A 27,703-nucleotide genomic window follows, 5' to 3' on the forward strand; every position below is an offset into this window, starting at 1 on the left:
TTTATAGAAACACACACACATTATATTTATATAAACACACACACGCATTATATTTATAGAAACACACACACGCATTATATTTATAGAAACACACACACATTATATTTATAGAAACACACACACATTATATTTATAGAAACACACACACACGCATTATATTTATAGAAACACACACACGCATTATATTTATAGAAACACACACACGCATTATATTTATAGAAACACACACACGCATTATATTTATAGAAACACACACACGCATTATATTTATAGAAACACACACACGCATTATATTTATAGAAACACACACACACGCATTATATTTATAGAAACACACACACATTATATTTATAGAAACACACACACACGCATTATATTTATAGAAACACACACACGCATTATATTTATAGAAACACACACACGCATTATATTTATGGAAACACTCACGCATTATATTTATAGAAACACACACACATTATATTTATAGAAACACACACACACGCATTATATTTATAGAAACACACACACGCATTATATTTATAGAAACACACACACGCATTATATTTATAGAAACACACACACGCATTATATTTATAGAAACACACACACGCATTATATTTATAGAAACACACACACGCATTATATTTATAGAAACACACACACACGCATTATATTTATAGAAACACACACACATTATATTTATAGAAACACACACACACGCATTATATTTATAGAAACACACACACGCATTATATTTATAGAAACACACACACGCATTATATTTATGGAAACACTCACGCATTATATTTATAGAAACACACACACACACACATTATATTTATAGAAACACACACACACATGCATTATATTTATAGAAACACACACACATGCATTATATTTATAGAAACACACACACACGCATTATATTTATAGAAACACACACACGCATTATATTTATAGAAACACACACACGCATTATATTTATAGAAACACACACACACGCATTATATTTATAGAAACACACACGCATTATATTTATAGAAACACACACACGCATTATTTATAGAAACACACACGCATTATATTTATAGAAACACACACAGGCATTATATTTATAGAAACACACACACACGCATTATATTTATAGAAACACACACACGCATTATATTTATAGAAACACACACACACACGCATTATATTTATAGAAACACACACATTATATTTATAGAAACACACACGCATTATATTTATAGAAACACACACACGCATTATATTTATAGAAACACACACACACGCATTATATTTATAGAAACACACACACACACGCATTATATTTATAGAAACACACACACACGCATTATATTTATAGAAACACACACACACACACGCATTATATTTATAGAAACACACACACGCATTATATTTATTGAAACACACACGCATTATATTTATAGAAACACACACACGCATTATATTTATAGAAACACACACACGCATTATATTTATAAAAACACACACACATTATATTTATAGAAACACACACACGCATTATATTTATAGAAACACACACACATTATATTTATAGAAACACACACACGCATTATATTTATAGAAACACTCACACACACACACACGCATTATATTTATAGAAACACACACACATTATATTTATAGAAACACACACACGCATTATATTTATAGAAACACACACACACACGCATTATATTTATAGAAACACTCACACACGCATTATATTTATAGAAACACACACACATTATATTTATAGAAACACACACACATTATATTTATATAAACACACACACGCATTATATTTATAGAAACACACACACGCATTATATTTATAGAAACACACACATTATATTTATAGAAACACACACGCATTATATTTATAGAAACACACACACACGCATTATATTTATAGAAACACACACACGCATTATATTTATAGAAACACACACACGCATTATATTTATAGAAACACACACGCATTATATTTATAGAAACACACACACGCATTATATTTATAGAAACACACACACACGCATTATTTTTATAGAAACACACACACATTATATTTATAGAAACACACACACACGCATTATATTTATAGAAACACACACACGCATTATATTTATAGAAACACACACGCATTATATTTATAGAAACACACACACATTATATTTATAGAAACACACACACACGCATTATATTTATAGAAACACACACACACGCATTATATTTATAGAAACACACACACATTATATTTATAGAAACACACACACACACGCATTATATTTATAGAAACACTCACACACACACACGCATTATATTTATAGAAACACACACACATTATATTTATAGAAACACACACACGCATTATATTTATAGAAACACACACACATTATATTTATAGAAACACACACACACACGCATTATATTTATAGAAACACACACACATTATATTTATAGAAACACACACACACGCATTATAGTTATAGAAACACACACACACGCATTATATTTATAGAAACACACACACGCATTATATTTATAAAAACACACACACACACGCATTATATTTATAGAAACACACGCATTATATTTATAGAAAAACACACATTATAGTTATAGAAACACACACACGCATTATATTTATAGAAACACACACACACGCATTATATTTATAGAAACACACACACGCATTATATTTATAGAAACACTCACGCATTATATTTATAGAAACACTCACGCATTATATTTATAGAAACACACACACACGCATTATATTTATAGAAACACACACACGCATTATATTTATATAAACACTCACGCATTATATTTATAGAAACACACACACATTATATTTATAGAAACACACACATGCATTATATTTATAGAAACACACACACACATTATATTTATAGAAACACTCACGCATTATATTTATAGAAACACACACACGCATTATATTTATAGAAACACACACACGCATTATATTTATAGAAACACACACACACATTATATTTATAGAAACACTCACACACACACATGCATTATATTTATAGAAACACACACACGCATTATATTTATAGAAACACACACACACACATTATATTTATAGAAACACACACACACATGCATTATATTTATAGAAACACACACACACACGCATTATATTTATAGAAACACACACACGCATTATATTTATAGAAACACACACACGCATTATATTTATAGAAACACACACACACGCATTATATTTATATAAACACTCACGCATTATATTTATAGAAACACACACACGCATTATATTTATAGAAACACACACACACATTATATTTATAGAAACACACACAGGCATTATATTTATAGAAACACTCACACACGCATTATATTTATAGAAACACACACACGCATTATATTTATAGAAACACACACACGCATTATATTTATAGAAACACACACACGCATTATATTTATAGAAACACACACACACGCATTATATTTATAGAAACACACACACGCATTATATTTATAGAAACACACACACGCATTATATTTATGGAAACACTCACGCATTATATTTATAGAAACACACACACACACATTATATTTATAGAAACACACACACACATGCATTATATTTATAGAAACACACACACACGCATTATATTTATAGAAACACACACACGCATTATATTTATAGAAACACACACACGCATTATATTTATAGAAACACACACACACGCATTATATTTATAGAAACACACACACGCATTATATTTATAGAAACACACACACGCATTATATTTATAGAAACACACACAGGCATTATTTATAGAAACACACACGCATTATATTTATAGAAACACACACAGGCATTATGTTTATAGAAACACACACACACGCATTATATTTATAGAAACACACACACGCATTATATTTATAGAAACACACACACACGCATTATATTTATAGAAACACACATTATATTTATAGAAACACACACGCATTATATTTATAGAAACACACACACGCATTATATTTATAGAAACACACACACACGCATTATATTTATAGAAACACACACACACACGCATTATATTTATAGAAACACACACACACGCATTATATTTATAGAAACACACACACACACACGCATTATATTTATAGAAACACACACACACGCATTATATTTATTGAAACACACACGCATTATATTTATAGAAACACACACGCATTATATTTATAGAAACACACACACGCATTATATTTATAGAAACACACACACGCATTATATTTATAAAAACACACACACATTATATTTATAGAAACACACACACGCATTATATTTATAGAAACACACACACATTATATTTATAGAAACACACACACGCATTATATTTATAGAAACACTCACACACACACACACGCATTATATTTATAGAAACACACACACATTATATTTATAGAAACACACACACGCATTATATTTATAGAAACACACACACACGCATTATATTTATAGAAACACTCACACACGCATTATATTTATAGAAACACACACACATTATATTTATAGAAACACACACACATTATATTTATATAAACACACACACGCATTATATTTATAGAAACACACACACGCATTATATTTATAGAAACACACACACATTATATTTATAGAAACACACACACATTATATTTATAGAAACACACACACACGCATTATATTTATAGAAACACACACACGCATTATATTTATAGAAACACACACACGCATTATATTTATAGAAACACACACACGCATTATATTTATAGAAACACACACACGCATTATATTTATAGAAACACACACACGCATTATATTTATAGAAACACACACACACGCATTATATTTATAGAAACACACACACATTATATTTATAGAAACACACACACACGCATTATATTTATAGAAACACACACACGCATTATATTTATAGAAACACACACACGCATTATATTTATGGAAACACTCACGCATTATATTTATAGAAACACACACACATTATATTTATAGAAACACACACACACGCATTATATTTATAGAAACACACACACGCATTATATTTATAGAAACACACACACGCATTATATTTATAGAAACACACACACGCATTATATTTATAGAAACACACACACGCATTATATTTATAGAAACACACACACGCATTATATTTATAGAAACACACACACACGCATTATATTTATAGAAACACACACACATTATATTTATAGAAACACACACACACGCATTATATTTATAGAAACACACACACGCATTATATTTATAGAAACACACACACGCATTATATTTATGGAAACACTCACGCATTATATTTATAGAAACACACACACACACACATTATATTTATAGAAACACACACACACATGCATTATATTTATAGAAACACACACACATGCATTATATTTATAGAAACACACACACACGCATTATATTTATAGAAACACACACACGCATTATATTTATAGAAACACACACACGCATTATATTTATAGAAACACACACACACGCATTATATTTATAGAAACACACACGCATTATATTTATAGAAACACACACACGCATTATTTATAGAAACACACACGCATTATATTTATAGAAACACACACAGGCATTATATTTATAGAAACACACACACACGCATTATATTTATAGAAACACACACACGCATTATATTTATAGAAACACACACACACACGCATTATATTTATAGAAACACACACATTATATTTATAGAAACACACACGCATTATATTTATAGAAACACACACACGCATTATATTTATAGAAACACACACACACGCATTATATTTATAGAAACACACACACACACGCATTATATTTATAGAAACACACACACACGCATTATATTTATAGAAACACACACACACACACGCATTATATTTATAGAAACACACACACGCATTATATTTATTGAAACACACACGCATTATATTTATAGAAACACACACACGCATTATATTTATAGAAACACACACACGCATTATATTTATAAAAACACACACACATTATATTTATAGAAACACACACACGCATTATATTTATAGAAACACACACACATTATATTTATAGAAACACACACACGCATTATATTTATAGAAACACTCACACACACACACACGCATTATATTTATAGAAACACACACACATTATATTTATAGAAACACACACACGCATTATATTTATAGAAACACACACACACACGCATTATATTTATAGAAACACTCACACACGCATTATATTTATAGAAACACACACACATTATATTTATAGAAACACACACACATTATATTTATATAAACACACACACGCATTATATTTATAGAAACACACACACGCATTATATTTATAGAAACACACACATTATATTTATAGAAACACACACGCATTATATTTATAGAAACACACACACACGCATTATATTTATAGAAACACACACACGCATTATATTTATAGAAACACACACACGCATTATATTTATAGAAACACACACGCATTATATTTATAGAAACACACACACGCATTATATTTATAGAAACACACACACACGCATTATTTTTATAGAAACACACACACATTATATTTATAGAAACACACACACACGCATTATATTTATAGAAACACACACACGCATTATATTTATAGAAACACACACGCATTATATTTATAGAAACACACACACATTATATTTATAGAAACACACACACACGCATTATATTTATAGAAACACACACACACGCATTATATTTATAGAAACACACACACATTATATTTATAGAAACACACACACACACGCATTATATTTATAGAAACACTCACACACACACGCATTATATTTATAGAAACACACACACATTATATTTATAGAAACACACACACGCATTATATTTATAGAAACACACACACATTATATTTATAGAAACACACACACACACGCATTATATTTATAGAAACACACACACATTATATTTATAGAAACACACACACACGCATTATAGTTATAGAAACACACACACACGCATTATATTTATAGAAACACACACACGCATTATATTTATAAAAACACACACACACACGCATTATATTTATAGAAACACACGCATTATATTTATAGAAAAACACACATTATAGTTATAGAAACACACACACGCATTATATTTATAGAAACACACACACACGCATTATATTTATAGAAACACACACACGCATTATATTTATAGAAACACTCACGCATTATATTTATAGAAACACTCACGCATTATATTTATAGAAACACACACACACGCATTATATTTATAGAAACACACACACGCATTATATTTATATAAACACTCACGCATTATATTTATAGAAACACACACACATTATATTTATAGAAACACACACATGCATTATATTTATAGAAACACACACACACATTATATTTATAGAAACACTCACGCATTATATTTATAGAAACACACACACGCATTATATTTATAGAAACACACACACGCATTATATTTATAGAAACACACACACACATTATATTTATAGAAACACTCACACACACACATGCATTATATTTATAGAAACACACACACGCATTATATTTATAGAAACACACACACACACATTATATTTATAGAAACACACACACACATGCATTATATTTATAGAAACACACACACACACGCATTATATTTATAGAAACACACACACGCATTATATTTATAGAAACACACACACGCATTATATTTATAGAAACACACACACACGCATTATATTTATATAAACACTCACGCATTATATTTATAGAAACACACACACGCATTATATTTATAGAAACACACACACACATTATATTTATAGAAACACACACAGGCATTATATTTATAGAAACACTCACACACGCATTATATTTATAGAAACACACACACGCATTATATTTATAGAAACACACACACGCATTATATTTATAGAAACACACACACGCATTATATTTATAGAAACACACACACACGCATTATATTTATAGAAACACACACACGCATTATATTTATAGAAACACACACACGCATTATATTTATGGAAACACTCACGCATTATATTTATAGAAACACACACACACACATTATATTTATAGAAACACACACACACATGCATTATATTTATAGAAACACACACACACGCATTATATTTATAGAAACACACACACGCATTATATTTATAGAAACACACACACGCATTATATTTATAGAAACACACACACACGCATTATATTTATAGAAACACACACACGCATTATATTTATAGAAACACACACACGCATTATATTTATAGAAACACACACAGGCATTATTTATAGAAACACACACGCATTATATTTATAGAAACACACACAGGCATTATATTTATAGAAACACACACACACGCATTATATTTATAGAAACACACACACGCATTATATTTATAGAAACACACACACACGCATTATATTTATAGAAACACACACATTATATTTATAGAAACACACACGCATTATATTTATAGAAACACACACACGCATTATATTTATAGAAACACACACACACGCATTATATTTATAGAAACACACACACACACACGCATTATATTTATAGAAACACACACACACGCATTATATTTATTGAAACACACACGCATTATATTTATAGAAACACACACGCATTATATTTATAGAAACACACACACGCATTATATTTATAGAAACACACACACGCATTATATTTATAAAAACACACACACATTATATTTATAGAAACACACACACGCATTATATTTATAGAAACACACACACATTATATTTATAGAAACACACACACACGCATTATATTTATAGAAACACACACACGCATTATATTTATAGAAACACACACACGCATTATATTTATAGAAACACACACACGCATTATATTTATAGAAACACACACACGCATTATATTTATAGAAACACACACACACGCATTATATTTATAGAAACACACACACATTATATTTATAGAAACACACACACACGCATTAAATTTATAGAAACACACACACATTATATTTATAGAAACACACACACGCATTATATTTATAGAAACACACACACACGCATTATATTTATAGAAACACTCACACACGCATTATATTTATAGAAACACACACACATTATATTTATAGAAACACACACACATTATATTTATATAAACACACACACGCATTATATTTATAGAAACACACACACGCATTATATTTATAGAAACACACACACATTATATTTATAGAAACACACACACACGCATTATATTTATAGAAACACACACACACGCATTATATTTATAGAAACACACACACGCATTATATTTATAGAAACACACACACGCATTATATTTATAGAAACACACACACGCATTATATTTATAGAAACACACACACGCATTATATTTATAGAAACACACACACACGCATTATATTTATAGAAACACACACACATTATATTTATAGAAACACACACACACGCATTATATTTATAGAAACACACACACGCATTATATTTATAGAAACACACACGCATTATATTTATAGAAACACACACACATTATATTTATAGAAACACACACACACGCATTATATTTATAGAAACACACACACACGCATTATATTTATAGAAACACACACACATTATATTTATAGAAACACACACACACACGCATTATATTTATAGAAACACTCACACACACACACGCATTATATTTATAGAAACACACACACATTATATTTATAGAAACACACACACGCATTATATTTATAGAAACACACACACATTATATTTATAGAAACACACACACACACACGCATTATATTTATAGAAACACACACACATTATATTTATAGAAACACACACACACGCATTATAGTTATAGAAACACACACACACGCATTATATTTATAGAAACACACACACGCATTATATTTATAAAAACACACACACACGCATTATATTTATAGAAACACACGCATTATATTTATAGAAAAACACACATTATAGTTATAGAAACACACACACGCATTATATTTATAGAAACACACACACACGCATTATATTTATAGAAACACACACACGCATTATATTTATAGAAACACTCACGCATTATATTTATAGAAACACTCACGCATTATATTTATAGAAACACACACACACGCATTATATTTATAGAAACACACACACGCATTATATTTATATAAACACTCACGCATTATATTTATAGAAACACACACACATTATATTTATAGAAACACACACATGCATTATATTTATAGAAACACACACACACATTATATTTATATAAACACTCACGCATTATATTTATAGAAACACACACACGCATTATATTTATAGAAACACACACACACATTATATTTATAGAAACACTCACACACACACATGCATTATATTTATAGAAACACACACACACGCATTATATTTATAGAAACACACACACACACATTATATTTATAGAAACACACACACACATGCATTATATTTATAGAAACACACACACACACGCATTATATTTATATAAACACACACACGCATTATATTTATAGAAACACACACACGCATTATATTTATAGAAACACACACACGCATTATATTTATATAAACACTCACGCATTATATTTATAGAAACACACACACGCATTATATTTATAGAAACACACACACACATTATATTTATAGAAACACACACAGGCATTATATTTATAGAAACACTCACACACGCATTATATTTATAGAAACACACACACGCATTATATTTATAGAAACACACACACGCATTATATTTATAGAAACACACACACGCATTATATTTATAGAAACACACACACACGCATTATATTTATAGAAACACACACACGCATTATATTTATAGAAACACACACACGCATTATATTTATGGAAACACTCACGCATTATATTTATAGAAACACACACACACACATTATATTTATAGAAACACACACACACATGCATTATATTTATAGAAACACACACACACGCATTATATTTATAGAAACACACACACGCATTATATTTATAGAAACACACACACGCATTATATTTATGGAAACACTCACGCATTATATTTATAGAAACACACACACACACATTATATTTATAGAAACACACACACACATGCATTATATTTATAGAAACACACACACACGCATTATATTTATAGAAACACACACACGCATTATATTTATAGAAACACACACACGCATTATATTTATAGAAACACACACACACGCATTATATTTATAGAAACACACACACGCATTATATTTATAGAAACACACACACGCATTATATTTATAGAAACACACACAGGCATTATTTATAGAAACACACACGCATTATATTTATAGAAACACACACAGGCATTATGTTTATAGAAACACACACACACGCATTATATTTATAGAAACACACACACGCATTATATTTATAGAAGCACACACACACGCATTATATTTATAGAAACACACATTATATTTATAGAAACACACACGCATTATATTTATAGAAACACACACACGCATTATATTTATAGAAACACACACACACGCATTATATTTATAGAAACACACACACACACGCATTATATTTATAGAAACACACACACACGCATTATATTTATAGAAACACACACACACACACGCATTATATTTATAGAAACACACACACACGCATTATATTTATTGAAACACACACGCATTATATTTATAGAAACACACACGCATTATATTTATAGAAACACACACACGCATTATATTTATAGAAACACACACACGCATTATATTTATAAAAACACACACACATTATATTTATAGAAACACACACACGCATTATATTTATAGAAACACACACACATTATATTTATAGAAACACACACACGCATTATATTTATAGAAACACTCACACACACACACACGCATTATATTTATAGAAACACACACACATTATATTTATAGAAACACACACACGCATTATATTTATAGAAACACACACACACGCATTATATTTATAGAAACACTCACACACGCATTATATTTATAGAAACACACACACATTATATTTATAGAAACACACACACATTATATTTATATAAACACACACACGCATTATATTTATAGAAACACACACACGCATTATATTTATAGAAACACACACACATTATATTTATAGAAACACACACACATTATATTTATAGAAACACACACACACGCATTATATTTATAGAAACACACACACACGCATTATATTTATAGAAACACACACACGCATTATATTTATAGAAACACACACACGCATTATATTTATAGAAACACACACACGCATTATATTTATAGAAACACACACACGCATTATATTTATAGAAACACACACACACGCATTATATTTATAGAAACACACACACATTATATTTATAGAAACACACACACACGCATTATATTTATAGAAACACACACACGCATTATATTTATAGAAACACACACGCATTATATTTATAGAAACACACACACATTATATTTATAGAAACACACACACACGCATTATATTTATAGAAACACACACACACGCATTATATTTATAGAAACACACACACATTATATTTATAGAAACACACACACGCATTATATTTATAGAAACACTCACACACACACACGCATTATATTTATAGAAACACACACACATTATATTTATAGAAACACACACACGCATTATATTTATAGAAACACACACACATTATATTTATAGAAACACACACACACACGCATTATATTTATAGAAACACACACACATTATATTTATAGAAACACACACACACGCATTATATTTATAGAAACACACATTATAGTTATAGAAACACACACACGCATTATATTTATAGAAACACACACACACACGCATTATATTTATAGAAACACTCACACACACACGCATTATATTTATAGAAACACACACACATTATATTTATAGAAACACACACACGCATTATATTTATAGAAACACACACACATTATATTTATAGAAACACACACACACACGCATTATATTTATAGAAACACACACACATTATATTTATAGAAACACACACACACGCATTATATTTATAGAAACACACATTATAGTTATAGAAACACACACACGCATTATATTTATAGAAACACACGCACATTATATTTATAGAAACACACACACACGCATTATATTTATAGAAACACACATTATATTTCTAGAAACACACACACATTATATTTATAGAAACACACACACACGCATTATATTTATAGAAACACGCATTATATTTATAGAAACACACATTATAGTTATAGAAACACACACACGCATTATATTTATAGAAACACACACACGCATTATATTTATAGAAACACACATTATATTTATAGAAACACACACACACGCATTATATTTATAGAAACACACACACATTATATTTATAGAAACACACACACACGCATTATATTTATAGAAACACACACACATTATATTTATAGAAACACACACACACGCATTATATTTATAGAAACACACACACACGCATTATATTTATAGAAACACACACACATTATATTTATAGAAACACACACACACGCATTATATTTATAGAAACACACACACGCATTATATTTATAGAAACACACACACGCATTATATTTATAGAAACACTCACACACGCATTATATTTATAGAAACACACACACATTATATTTATAGAAACACACACACGCATTATATTTATAGAAACACACACACATTATATTTATAGAAACACTCACACATTATATTTATAGAAACACACACACACGCATTATATTTATAGAAACACACATTATAGTTATAGAAACACACACACGCATTATATTTATAGAAACACACGCATTATATTTATAGAAACACACACACACGCATTATATTTATAGAAACACACACACATTATATTTATAGAAACACACACACACGCATTATATTTATAGAAACACACACGCATTATATTTATAGAAACACTCACACACACACTATATTTATAGAAACACACACACACACTATATTTATAGAAACACACACACACACACACTATTTATTGAAACACACACACATGTATACCTTTATTTATATAGTACCTACTTTGTCTATTTATGTAAGACTGAGCCACTGATTGCGCCTCCTGTGCTGAAGTAGGGATATCCCTAGTTCCTGATCTGTTGGTGGCCCTTGAGGACTGGAGTTGGCCGTCCTGCTGTACAGTAGCAGGGCTGTGTCCTAGATGTGTCCCTGTAACGTGGTCATTCCATTTCAGTTGGAGTTTGAGAGAAGGAAGCCGGACGGGACCACAACCCTCGGTCTTCTCAACCCCCCCACCGACGCGCATCCTGGGGGTATGTCGCAATCCAAGGCCCCCGTTGTGTGTTCTACACGTGCATGTGAACCCGTGCTTCATGTGATGCATGGAATGAGTATTGCGGCCCACGAACCACCGTAACACACACAGCCCTTGCATGAAAGGACCGGGCCTCGCTGGCTGTGTGTGTTACGGTGGTTCGTGGGCCTCGCGGCTATGCCTTCTAAAAAAGAAAAGCGATATATGTTTTCAGTAGGTTTGAAGCAGGGGTCTGCGGACCTGAACCGCGATGATTTCAGCTCCGGACACCCCCTGCTTCCCCGAGATAATTACCTCTGTGGATGGTGCCGACAGGAGCCCTGGTTGGGTTCATAATATGGCGGTTTAAAAGTTCAGCATCACGCTGGCCAATAGGAAGCCGTGATGTCATCCCTAAACTGAAGCGATACCGCCATCACCACCACGAAGGTAAGTATCTCAGGAAGCAGGGGGCCCCGGGGCTGAAATGAACGCGGTTTTGCTCCAGAAACCCCCTGCTCCAAAACTATTGCAAAGCATAGCCACGAGCGCTCTTTAATTGCCAGGTGTGTGTGTGTGTGTGTGCGCCAGGGCTTTCTGGCAGCCATGGGGTTAAAGCAAGGGGTCTCCACTCCTGTTGGGGGGGGGGGGGGGGGGTCTTGAGGACAAGTCAGGTTTTCAGGATATCTCTGCTGCAGCACAGGTGGCTTGATCAGTCCTGCTTCAGCACAGGTGGCTTCGACTAAGCAACCTGTGCTGAAGCAGAGATATCCTGAAAACCTGACCTATTGGGTGTTGGACTGGAGTTGCGGTCCCGTGGGGTAAGATAGGAGTTAATGTACATCACTCGCCGGTGACGCTGCTGGTTTTAGTGGCCGCGTGCGATTGTTGTCATGGACACCCCCGGTTGTGTAAGCGCGTCCCGTCTGTTTGAACGTCCCCATACTTTATCACGTACAGAGATGGGATACAGCCACACACACCTCGGGCTGGCGGCCAGCAGGCTGCAGGCGGGAGTCAATTCACTGCACGGATTCAAAGAAGACAAACGGAACAAGGTTACCCCAGGTGAGGATCGGCCGGACCGGAGCGGCTTGCCTAAGACTTGGTGATGTATCGACCGAAAGAGAGCGCGAATGGAAGGGGGTCTGTGACACGTTGCTCCATTTTCCGCTGCAAATTGTGAAGCCAACGCGGTTTCCGCCACTTCACACTTGGCGCAGAATTTGACGCATCTCATTTCTGTCTCCTCCTGCTGACGCGCCCTCAGTCTCAAATGGAGTAGGTGCAAAGACCTCGATACATTGATGCAGAGATGCAGGGACAATCCTGCTGCGTTTGCCTCGATATATCACCCTGGGGTCTTCAAACGCATTCGTTTTCCAGCACTAGATCTCAGCCTTGTAGTGTCTGCTAGCCACATACATCTCTCTGCTCGCTGTGTAAGGTTTGGATTGCTGTGGGGTAAAAGGCGGACAGGGCAGCAAGCACAATATTCCCAATAAAGGAATGAACAAAGGCAGGATGTAGCATACGAGTAAGAGGCGTTTACACGTGTTGGTAATGTATATAATATAGATGGGGCTATTTATTTGCCGCGGCTATGCAGCATAAAATAACAGCAACTGCTGAGTTTACTCCATAAAATGTGCAGCTGTTCCGTATAGTCGCAGAACGGCGTGCTTACACCTCGATCTCACGCTGTGATGAGCTGTATTACTAGATCGGGGTCACGGTGCCAGCACAGGCTGTTGTGCACGGACCCCAGTCCCGTCTGTAGCAGCGAGCTGACCTCAAATGTAATAGTTTGGAAATGCCCATAACCCTACCCCCTTGTGCTTTTATGCTAGAGGTAAAGGGGGTCTGGAATCCTCTGACGGGTATACGAAATTCTGACTGCTGAATGCATTGTGATTTAATGAGGGGGGCACAGTTAGGGGTCATTGACCCTTAAAACTGCATTTCCAAACCTGTATCATTCGGTGCGACCGGATTTCTTTGCAAATCTGACAATGGCAGTCGCGTAGAGAGCTGGATTTTCCAATTTGATTCCTCCTCAGTATTATACTTGAACTACGGGCCGTTCAGCTCCTACGCTCCCGCTTACGACTCGACGTTTGCAAACATAAGCAAGGACGACTCGGATTTAATCTACACGACCTACGGAGACGAGCCCAGTGCCCAGGGGGCATTCAGGTACTGTGATCCGGCACCGGCGAACTGTGGTTTTAAACTGAATATTGGAACCTGCACTGCAACTAAAGGTTCAATCGCACGTGGGAACTAACAGCAGTTACGGGGTTAATGCAGGGGTGGCCAACTCCAGTCCTCAAGGTCCACTAATAGGTCAGGTTTTCAGGATATCCCTGCTTCAGCACAGGTGGCTCAATCCCCACTGATTGAGCCACCTGTGCTGAAAATCTGTTCTGTTGGTGGCCCTTGTCTGGAGTTGGCCGCCCCTGGTATAAACAGATCCATGTAATGCCATTTCTCACAGGACATTTGTAGGTTGCATGCTTTCTGAAAGATTATAGGGCTCCTGTGTGTCGGATTATTCCTCTCCCACTGGGGCCCTGACCAGCACCGAGGTTTACTTGGGGTAACATCTTCCCTGCCAAAGTAAAAGGCTCGTTCCCAGCAGTAGAACGGCCAAACTGACCGGATGGGATGAGAGGACCAATCCTCTCAGTAAATCTTTTCTGCGCTGCAGACAACGCTTTCTGTTTGCCCACCTCTCACCCCCGGTGCTGCATTCACCTTCCCAGAGCGATCCCACCGCGGGGAACTCGTTCCACTGCCCTTATGCATTTTAATTATTGTCCTTTTGTTAAAGGGTCACTTTGCCCTTGAGGGGAAAAGCCGCCGGGCATTACCATGGGGAGTCATTGTGTAACGCATGGAGATGTGAACGCGTTTTATCCGGGGAGCAGAAATCCGGTCATTGCCCTGTCCTTCCCATTGTATATTATCATCCACATGAATTTGTATAGCAAAAAAACTCCCACGTTTGCAAAATACTTCAAAATACAAATCTTTTTATGATTTTTGTAAAAAAAAAAAAAAAAAAGGTGTCACGCCTACATTTAACTCCTTAATCATGTCACGGTCACCAGCTCATTTTGGTCCTAGGAGGGACTGCACCTTTAAGTAAACATGGTCAAATCTAGAGTCAAAAGTAGTTCCCTCTACCACCGTGAGATCTGTCCTGCTGCAGTCCTGTACCTCTCTGTATTTGTCCTCGTTACTCTCTCTCTTGTCTAACGACGATGCAGCTAATCTGCCATCCGGAAACCTCCCGCCTCCCCACCCCTGCCTCCCGTCCCCGTGGTTCTGCTGGGTCCCGATGTCAGCCACTGTCATACACACACAACCTTTCCATCAGTTTAGTGTGTCCATTGATGAGGGGAAATGTTTTGGCAGAGGGCTCACACCGTATGTGATAAAGAGTGGTCGGGACGCCAATATGTAGTGCCACTAATACACAGTGATTTCCGTGACTTAAACCTAGAAAATTAAGCAGTGGGGTGCATCAGTCTCAAACAATCAATCTTGCAGCCGGAGGGAAAAAAAAGAGGGTCTCAAAACCTCTTTATTTGCAATGGGAGAAAGAGAAGAAAACTGATGTTTGTGATCAATACATCAGAAATGTAATTGAGACCGTGGTCATTAAAGCGGAACAATTTATTAAAATAAACAATAAAATACACACAAGCACCAGAACTGTAGGGCAAATTTGAAACCATGTAGTGCTGGCCACACACGAGGGAAGGCCGCACATCGGTGCGGGCTGGATACTATCGTAATAGCTGTGCAAGTGGAGGAGACCCACGGCACCTGGTCTGAGCAGGCCACGGAGGTCAGCGGCAAACAGTGACTTTCCACTGGAGGGGACAGGTTGAACGGCACCCGGCTCCACGATCCGCAGCGTCCGCGTCTTTCACAACCGGATAGAAGGTGAAGTACCGAGCAGCATGTAACAAACCAGAAACGCCCACATTCACGCTCCACATTCACAATGAAGATGTTATCTGTGATACCTGTGTAACACACTGCAGGGTCATTACCCTTGAGAAACTCTAAACCTATACACCGTGTTGAAATAAACCCTACTTGATAGGGATATCTTTAACGATTACAATCACTCACAAGAGGTTAACCTTATTGATGCAACATCTAAAGGACATTGTATCTTCTAAAACAACAATATATCATTCTCACAGGATATTTGGAATAAAAGATATTTAATATGGAACTAATCAGGGGATTACAAGATCTCATATTCAGGATTAGGACTGTAACTGAATATCCGACAGGCAACATAAAGACAAATACAGGCATACCCCACTTTAAGGACACTCACTTTAAGTACACTCGCGAGTAAGGACATATCACCCAATACGCAAACGGCAGCTCACGCATGCGCCTGTCAGCACGTCCTGAACAGCAATACCGCTCCCTACCTGTACGAAGCTGTGCGCAAGCGGGGAGACTATAGAGCCTGTTACACATGCGTTATTTACATCAGTTAGGCACGTATATGACGATTGCAGTACAGTACCTGCATCGATAAGTGGGGGAAAAAGGTAGTGCTTCACTTTAAGTACATTTTCGCTTTACATACATGCTCCGGTCCCATTGCGTACGTTAATGTGGGGTATGCCTGTACTCTGTGGTTCATCAACCTGTGTTTTCAAAACCTTTTTTCTCCTGTTTGGAATAATCTGCATTTACAAGTTACGGTTTGGAAGGCGTGTGACCCGCACTAACTACATGGTTTAAAATTTGCTCCAAGTTTCAGTTGCTTATATGTGTATTTTATTAGTTATTTGAATAAATTGTTCTTTTTTAAAGGTCCTGCTTTTGATGACCATGGTCTCGGATTATATTTCTGATTTATTGATCACAAACATCAATCAAAGTGCCAGAGATGTTCTTCTTTCTCACGCCGTGTGTACATCACACCTGGAATTACACATGGCCCCATGATTACAAATGATGCCGCTCGTGTTCACAGCCCAAGCCTGGATTATGGTGACAATGTTTCCATTTGTGTCTCTTCAGCATCCAGGAGTTCTTGGAGAGCACACAGGATCCGCCGTATGGGATGGCAGACTGTATACTCGATGCTGTAACCAACGGGGAGTACTCGAGGTCCCAGCGGGTACTGGACATGGTAACCAACCGAACAAACACAGCTGCAGTTAAACATATATTCCAGAAACCATTCTCCTTACTGCCCCCAAGCGAGAGCCATTTCCCAGATTACTTATAAAACATTTTGTTTGCTAAATATGATGCCGTTTGTAACTGGTTTGCTTAATTTGGGGCGTTAGGGCTGCTTCTCATAGCAACGTGTTTGTTTTGTTTGAAGGCCGCAGAATCGGGATGTACATCAAAGCTGGATTATAACAGCACCGCCGACCAGTTAGCATGTCTGAAGTCCGTGTTTGGTTTGGGAATATTTGAAGAGACTTTTGACTCGGCAGGTAAGGAAACCTGCTTCTGTCACTGCTTCTGTCTGCTGGTTACGTCCCATCCACCGGCGGCAAAATCTGCACTACCCACCATAACCCATTCGGGCCCAACCGCCAGCGTAATCCCCACTGCCCGCCATGAACATTATGTCCCATCCACCAGCGCAATCCTCACTGCCCGCCATGAACATTATGTCCCATCCACCAGCGTAATCCTCACTGCCCGCCATGAGCATTATGTCCCATCCACCAGCGTAATCCTCAATGCCCACCATGAGCATTATGTCCCATCCACCAGCGTAATCCTCACTGCCCGCCATGAGCATTATGTCCCATCCACCAGCGTAATCCTCACTGCCCGCCATGAGCATTATGTCCCATCCACCAGCGTAATCCTCACTGCCCGCCATGAACATTATGTCCCATCCACCAGCGTAATCCTCACTGCCCGCCATGAGCATTGTGTCCCATCCACCAGCGTAATCCTCACTGCCCGCCATGAACATTATGTCCCATCCACCAGCGTAATCCTCACTGCCCGCCATGAACATTGTGTCCCATCCACCAGCGTAATCCTCACTGCCCGCCATGAACATTATGTCCCATCCACCAGCGCAATCCTCACTGCCCGCCATGAACATTGTGTCCCATCCACCAGCGTAATCCTCACTGCCCGCCATGAACATTATGTCCCATCCACCAGCGCAATCCTCACTGCCCGCCATGAACATTATGTCCCATCCACCAGCGTAATCCTCACTGCCCGCCATGAACATTGTGTCCCATCCACCAGCGTAATCCTCACTGCCCGCCATGAGCATTATGTCCCAACCGCCAGCGTAATCCTCACTGCCCGCCATGAGCATTATGTCCCAACCGCCAGCGTAATCCCCACTGCCCGCCATGAGCATTGTGTCCCATCCACCAGCGTAATCCCCACTGCCCGCCATGAGCATTATGTCCCATCCACCAGCGTAATCCTCACTGCCCGCCATGAACATTATGTCCCATCCACCAGCGTAATCCTCACTGCCCGCCATGAGCATTATGTCCCATCTACCAGCGTAATCCTCACTGCCCGCCATGAGCATTATGTCCCATCCACCAGCGTAATCCTCACTGCCCGCCATGAACATTGTGTCCCATCCACCAGCGTAATCCTCACTGCCCGCCATGAACATTATGTCCCATCTACCAGCGTAATCCTCACTGCCCGCCATGAACATTGTGTCCCATCCACCAGCGTAATCCTCACTGCCCGCCATGAGCATTATGTCCCATCTACCAGCGTAATCCTCACTGCCCGCCATGAGCATTATGTCCCATCTACCAGCGTAATCCTCACTGCCCGCCATGAACATTGTGTCCCATCTACCAGCGTAATCCTCACTGCCCGCCATGAACATTATGTCCCATCCACCAGCGTAATCCTCACTGCCCGCCATGAGCATTATGTCCCATCCACCAGCGTAATCCTCACTGCCCACCATGAACATTGTGTCCCATCCACCAGCGTAATCCTCACTGCCCACCATGAACATTGTGTCCCATCCACCAGCGTAATCCCCACTGCCCACCATGAACATTAAGGCCCATCCACCAGCGTAATCCCCACTGCCCACCATGAACATTATGTCCCATCCACCAGCGTAATCCTCACTGCCCGCCATGAACATTATGTCCCATCCACCAGCGCAATCCTCACTGCCCGCCATGACCATTATGTCCCATCCACCAGCGTAATCCTCACTGCCCACCATGAACATTGTGTCCCATCCACCAGCGTAATCCTCACTGCCCACCATGAACATTGTGTCCCATCCACCAGCGTAATCCTCACTGCCCACCATGAACATTGTGTCCCATCCACCAGCGTAATCCCCACTGCCCACCATGAACATTAAGGCCCATCCACCAGCGTAATCCTCACTGCCCGCCATGAACATTGTGTCCCATCCACCAGCGTAATCCTCACTGCCCGCCATGAGCATTATGTCCCATCCACCAGCGTAATCCTCACTGCCCGCCATGAACATTGTGTCCCATCCACCAGCGTAATCCTCACTGCCCGCCATGAACATTGTGTCCCATCTACCAGCGTAATCCTCACTGCCCGCCATGAACATTAAGGCCCATCCACCAGCGTAATCCTCACTGCCCGCCATGAACATTGTGTCCCATCCACCAGCGTAATCCTCACTGCCCGCCATGAACATTGTGTCCCATCTACCAGCGTAATCCTCACTGCCCGCCATGAACATTAAGGCCCATCCACCAGCGTAATCCTCACTGCCCGCCATGAGCATTATGTCCCATCCACCAGCGTAATCCTCACTGCCCGCCATGAGCATTATGTCCCATCCACCAGCGTAATCCTCACTGCCCGCCATGAAAAGCATTTGCTTATAAGCCGTCGCTGGAAGATCCTTACAGCCCATTTACTTGAATGGTGTCTCCAGCGCTGGAAGGTACTGTATGGCAGAATAATGCTTAGTAGATATGGGCCTTTTTTCTTGCCATCGCAGTGTCCTTTTGCTGCCATTTTCACCAATCCGACCCTTTTTTAAACACTAGTTGAATTCAGTTGCTGCAAATTTGCCCACCTGGGAATTTAAAATGGCTGCTGCCTTTCACACTCTTTAAGACAGGGGGGGTCCCAGAGAAATAATAAATGGGTAAAACCTTGGGGGGAGGGGAAATATGAGCAAAATAACAAGGAACAATCTGGGGGGGAGGGCGCGTGTCTATAACCATATCACTGTCAGCGGCCCTTATTCAGCACGCTGTGACGTCCTCTTCTTACACAGGCACAACCCTATTAGAATAACTGGAGCTTGAATGTTGCAGCGCAGGGAGAAGATGGCACCGTAGCGTCGGCCTGTAACCCTTCCCCTCCCATACCTTGCAGAAGCCGGGGCGTTCCAGAGAAAACTCGATGAGACCACCAGCTTACTACGAGAGCTGCAAGACGTCCAGAGCAAGCGGCTGAGCACCAAGCCCCCGCCCAACGCGGTCTGCCTGCTCGCCCCATCCGCACAGGAACTCCAGCTATGTACGTCCCGCCGCCTGACATCCCCCCCCCCCACCTGTCTGTGTCCACCCCCCACCTGTCTCCCCCCCCCCACCGACTGTCCTCTCCCCCCCACCGACTGTCCTCTCCCCCCCACCGACTGTCCTCTCCCCCCCCACCGCCTGTCCTCTCCCCCCCCACCGCCTGTCCTCTCCCCCCCCACCGCCTGTCCTCTCCCCCCCCACCGCCTGTCCTCTCCCCCCCCACCGCCTGTCCTCCTCTCCCCCCCCCACCGCCTGTCCTCCTCTCCCCCCCCCCACCGCCTGTCCTCCTCTCCCCCCCACCGCCTGTCCTCCTCTCCCCCCCCCACCGCCTGTCCTCCTCTCCCCCCCCACCGCCTGTCCTCCTCTCCCCCCCCACCGCCTGTCCTCCTCTCCCCCCCCACCGCCTGTCCTCCTCTCCCCCCCCACCGCCTGTCCTCCTCTCCCCCCCCACCGCCTGTCCTCCTCTCCCCCCCCACCGCCTGTCCTCCTCTCCCCCCCACCGCCTGTCCTCCTCTCCCCCCCACCGCCTGTCCTCCTCTCCCCCCCCACCGCCTGTCCTCCTCTCCCCCCCACCGCCTGTCCTCCTCTCCCCCCCACCGCCTGTCCTCCTCTCCCCCCCCACCGCCTGTCCTCCTCTCCCCCCCCACCGCCTGTCCTCCTCTCCCCCCCCACCGCCTGTCCTCCTCTCCCCCCCCACCGCCTGTCCTCCTCTCCCCCCCCACCGCCTGTCCTCCTCTCCCCCCCCACCGCCTGTCCTCCTCTCCCCCCCCCACCGCCTGTCCTCCTCTCCCCCCCCACCGCCTGTCCTCCTCTCCCCCCCCCCCCACCGCCTGTCCTCCTCTCCCCCCCCCCCCACCGCCTGTCCTCCTCTCCCCCCCCCCCCCCCCACCGCCTGTCCTCCTCTCCCCCCCCCCCACGCCTGTTCTCCTCTCCCCCCCCCCCCACCGCCTGGCCTGTCCTCTCCCCCCCCACCGCCTGTCCTCCTCTCCCCCCCACTGCCTGTCCTCCTCTCCCCCCCATCGCCTGTCCTCCTCTCCCCCCCACCGCCTGTCCTTCCCCCCCCCCACCGCCTGTCCTCCCCCCCCCCCACCGCCTGTCCTCCTCTCCCCCCCACCGCCTGTCCTCTCCCCCCACCGCCTGTCCTCCTCTCCCCCCCCACCGCCTGTACTCCTCTCCCCCCCACCGCCTGTCCTCTCCCCCACCCCCGCCTGTCTCCCCCCCCTCCCCACCGCCGCCTGTCTCCCCCTGTCTCCCCCCCTCTCCCCACCGCCGCCTGTCTCCCCCCCTCTCCCCCCCACCGCCTGTCTCCCCCCCTCTCCCCCCCACCGCCTGTCCTCCTCTCCCCCCCACCGCCTGTCCTTCCCCCCCCCCACCGCCTGTCCTCCTCTCCCCCCCACCGCCTGTCCTCTCCCCCCACCGCCTGTCCTCCTCTCCCCCCCCACCGCCTGTCCTCCTCTCCCCCCCCACCGCCTGTCCTCCTCTCCCCCACCCCCGCCTGTCTCCCCCCCCTCCCCACCGCCGCCTGTCTCCCCCTGTCTCCCCCCCTCTCCCCACCGCCGCCTGTCTCCCCCCCTCTCCCCACCGCCGCCTGTCTCCCCCCCTCTCCCCACCGCCGCCTGTCCCCCATTTCTTTTCAGATGGGTTCCCTTTCACGCGGAATGAAGCCCACGCTTGTGTTGCGCTGCAGGACTTGCGTCTACACCAGCAGCACTTTATAGACCTAGCCCATCGCAGGGAAGTTATTGAACGCTGCCAGTGGCAGTGAAATAGTTAACGGCACTGCGGTGGGTGACGGTGCTGGCTGAGGTTGTCACCGCGCACGCTCAGACCGCTTCCTTTCCCTGCAGCTGAGAAAGTGAACGGGAATCTGAAGGAATTGGCCCAGCAGGTGAATCCCGGAGACATCGTCAGTGTCCAGGGCGTCCGGAAAGCCATGGGGATCTCCGCCCCGCCCCCGGGCAGCGGCCAGGCCCTGGTGGACTTAACGGCAGGTACGTTCTGAGTAACACGGACTGAAGCAGGAGATACGTGTTCAAATCCCGGGGTCGGCTCTTTGTCTCCAGAATTAGATTGTAAGCTCTATGGAGCAGGGATGCAAACATTCTGTGGCAGCAATATACAAGATAAGAGTAAACCAAGACGTCCCCTGCAACTGCAAGACCTGCTCTGCGGAGAGGCGAGGGTTAACCCCGATTCTGCTGCCAGAGGGAGGAATTACACACTCACACACACACTCTCACACACACACACACACACACACACACTCACACACACACACACTCACACACACACACACTCTCACACACACTCACACACTCACACTCTCACACACACACACTCTCACACACACACTCTCACTCTCACACACTCTCTCTCTCACACACTCTCTCTCTCACACACACTCTCTCACACTCACTCTCTCACACTCACTCTCACACACTCACTCTCACACACTCACTCTCACACACTCACTCTCACACACTCACTCTCACACACTCACTCTCACACACTCTCTCTCTCACACACACTCTCTCACACTCTTTTATATAATGATTGTTTCCTCCGCAAGAGTTACATTTGCAATCCCAGACCGGCGGCTACATTAATTTCTTAGTGGGCCTCTGAGTGTTTGTCAACCAAGTGTTTTCTTTCCCCTTATCCCCCCCCCCCCCCACCCCCATCAGATACCCAATAAAGGTAAGTGGGGCAACTGGCTGTACAAGCGCTTGCTCATCACACAGTGACGACATCACACAGAAGGGAGCAGCCAGAGGTGATCACACCCCTCCCGAGTCTCGCTTTAATAAGTACATTAAATATGCTTACAGGTGCCAGATTTGGGTAAACAAAATAATTATCAATTACCCAGAAGACACCATAACCAATTACTGGAATTAGTTCGCTCTGGACCTAGGAAGGATTGGCCCCTTTAAGTAAAACCATTTTATACTCGCGCTGGCCCCTGGGCGTGCAGAGGTTAACATGTCCTGTTGATGGTTTGTTATCCCCACTGTACAAATGAGCACACAGAGTGTAAGCTCCTTGGGGCAGGATCCTCCTACCACCTGTGTCATACAATGTGATTGTCGCTCCCTCCCACACGGTGTTATCATACAGATAATAACACACATCAATACACCCTGACGCACTGATATTTAGATATACGCACACAGGCGCACACACTTGTATACTGACCGCGTAAGCCTGTGCGTTTGATAAATATGTCCTTTTTCAGCGTGGGACTGGCCACGAGCCCAGATACCCGCAGTATTAATCGTGGCAGCAGGGGGTCCCATCGTTCTCTCTTCCGCAGACACACAAGAAAAAGGAGCGATTCCTGGAAGCGGAGAGTGCGTCGTGGTGGGGACGTAGGGATCGCGACCCGGAGAGCCGGACTTGTATATTACAGCAGACCTGAGAGCCGGACTTGTATATTACACCACAAAACCTTTTCAGTTTCAATACATTGTCATTGTGTTTTTCATTAAACCCGGGCTCAGCATCGCTTTATTTTGTAGTATAAGACAAATACGAGATGTAGTGGCTTAAATACCAAGGCCACGGCTTATAGGCAAAGAAACCTTCTTTTGTTGAAGGAAGTGATGCCTTTTTACCAGCCCAGGAGTGGCCAACTCTAGTCCTCAAGAACCACCAACGGGTCAGGTTTTAAGTATATCCCTGAGCCACTGATTGAGCTACCTGTGCTGAAGCAGGGATATCCTTAAAATGTGGTCTCTTAGTGGTCCTTGAAGACTGGAGTAGGCCACTCCTGGGTTACACTAGTTTATTTTCAGGTGACAGTTTCTTCCTTTTCAAATAAATTGAAATGAGCCATCTTCTCCCCCCCCCCTCTACATCTCCCCCCCTCTCTGTCTCCTCCCCCCCTCTACATCTCCTCTCCCCCCCTCTCTGTCTCCTCCTCCCCCCCCCCTCTACATCTTCTCCCCCCCCTCTACATCTTCTCCCCCCCCTCTACATCTTCTCCCCCCCCTCTACATCTCCTCCCCCCTCTCTGTCTCCTCCTCTCCCCCCCCCTCTACATCTTCTCCCCCCCCCTCTACATCTTCTCCCCCCCTCTACATCTCCTCCCCCCCCCTCTGTCTCCTCCACCCCCGCTATACATCTCCCCCCCCCCCCCCCTCTACGTCTCCTCCTCCCCCCTGCGCGGTGTGTGCGCCCCCCGCTCTGCACAGTCCCCCTTTTGGTTTAAATGGGCAGGGAGTCCCCGGAGATACACCAAATAATTTTCAGCTCCGGCCCGGGTACCACCAGGAAAGGGGACGCCAGTACTTCCTGGTTATTTATAATGGACCAATAGGAAGACGTAGCAACTTCCTGTTGTCCATTTTGTTTCCCCTGGATAGGTGACTGGTGCTACCTTCAGTGGCAAGTATCTCAAACTAAGGGGCCCCGGGAGCTGAAAGTTAGTGCTATAGGGACCCCCTGTGTCCCACCCTGGTAAAAAGTAGTAGGATCGATCTCCCCCCCTCCCCCTTTTAGAACTTTTCACCTAAATCACATTTTCAAACTTACAACTCGCTGCGCTGCAGCAGCACCGCGCGAGCATTTCCCATTAACCTTGATTTGAGAGGAAGGGAAAAAACACAACAGTC

General features: G+C 40.9%; 1 protein-coding gene across 1 annotated transcript in view; it reads left to right on the plus strand.

The window, feature by feature from the left end:
• LOC142477063 (bromodomain-containing protein 7-like) overlaps nt 1-26,579 on the plus strand; it is a gene marked incomplete at its 5' end in the record, with an annotated part of 29,040 nt that extends 2,461 nt beyond the window's left edge. The window contains 8 exons of the mRNA XM_075582116.1: nt 14,503-14,581; nt 15,523-15,630; nt 16,623-16,758; nt 19,624-19,735; nt 19,934-20,048; nt 22,945-23,088; nt 24,938-25,081; nt 26,326-26,579. Coding sequence (XP_075438231.1) covers nt 14,503-14,581; nt 15,523-15,630; nt 16,623-16,758; nt 19,624-19,735; nt 19,934-20,048; nt 22,945-23,088; nt 24,938-25,081; nt 26,326-26,462 — 975 coding nt within the window. The remainder of the gene's footprint in view (nt 1-14,502; nt 14,582-15,522; nt 15,631-16,622; nt 16,759-19,623; nt 19,736-19,933; nt 20,049-22,944; nt 23,089-24,937; nt 25,082-26,325) is intronic.
• Between the last annotated feature and the right edge of the window lie 1,124 nt (nt 26,580-27,703).

This window comes from Ascaphus truei, unplaced genomic scaffold (assembly GCF_040206685.1).
Source record: "Ascaphus truei isolate aAscTru1 unplaced genomic scaffold, aAscTru1.hap1 HAP1_SCAFFOLD_1908, whole genome shotgun sequence".
In the NCBI taxonomy this organism is placed as follows: domain Eukaryota; kingdom Metazoa; phylum Chordata; class Amphibia; order Anura; family Ascaphidae; genus Ascaphus; species Ascaphus truei.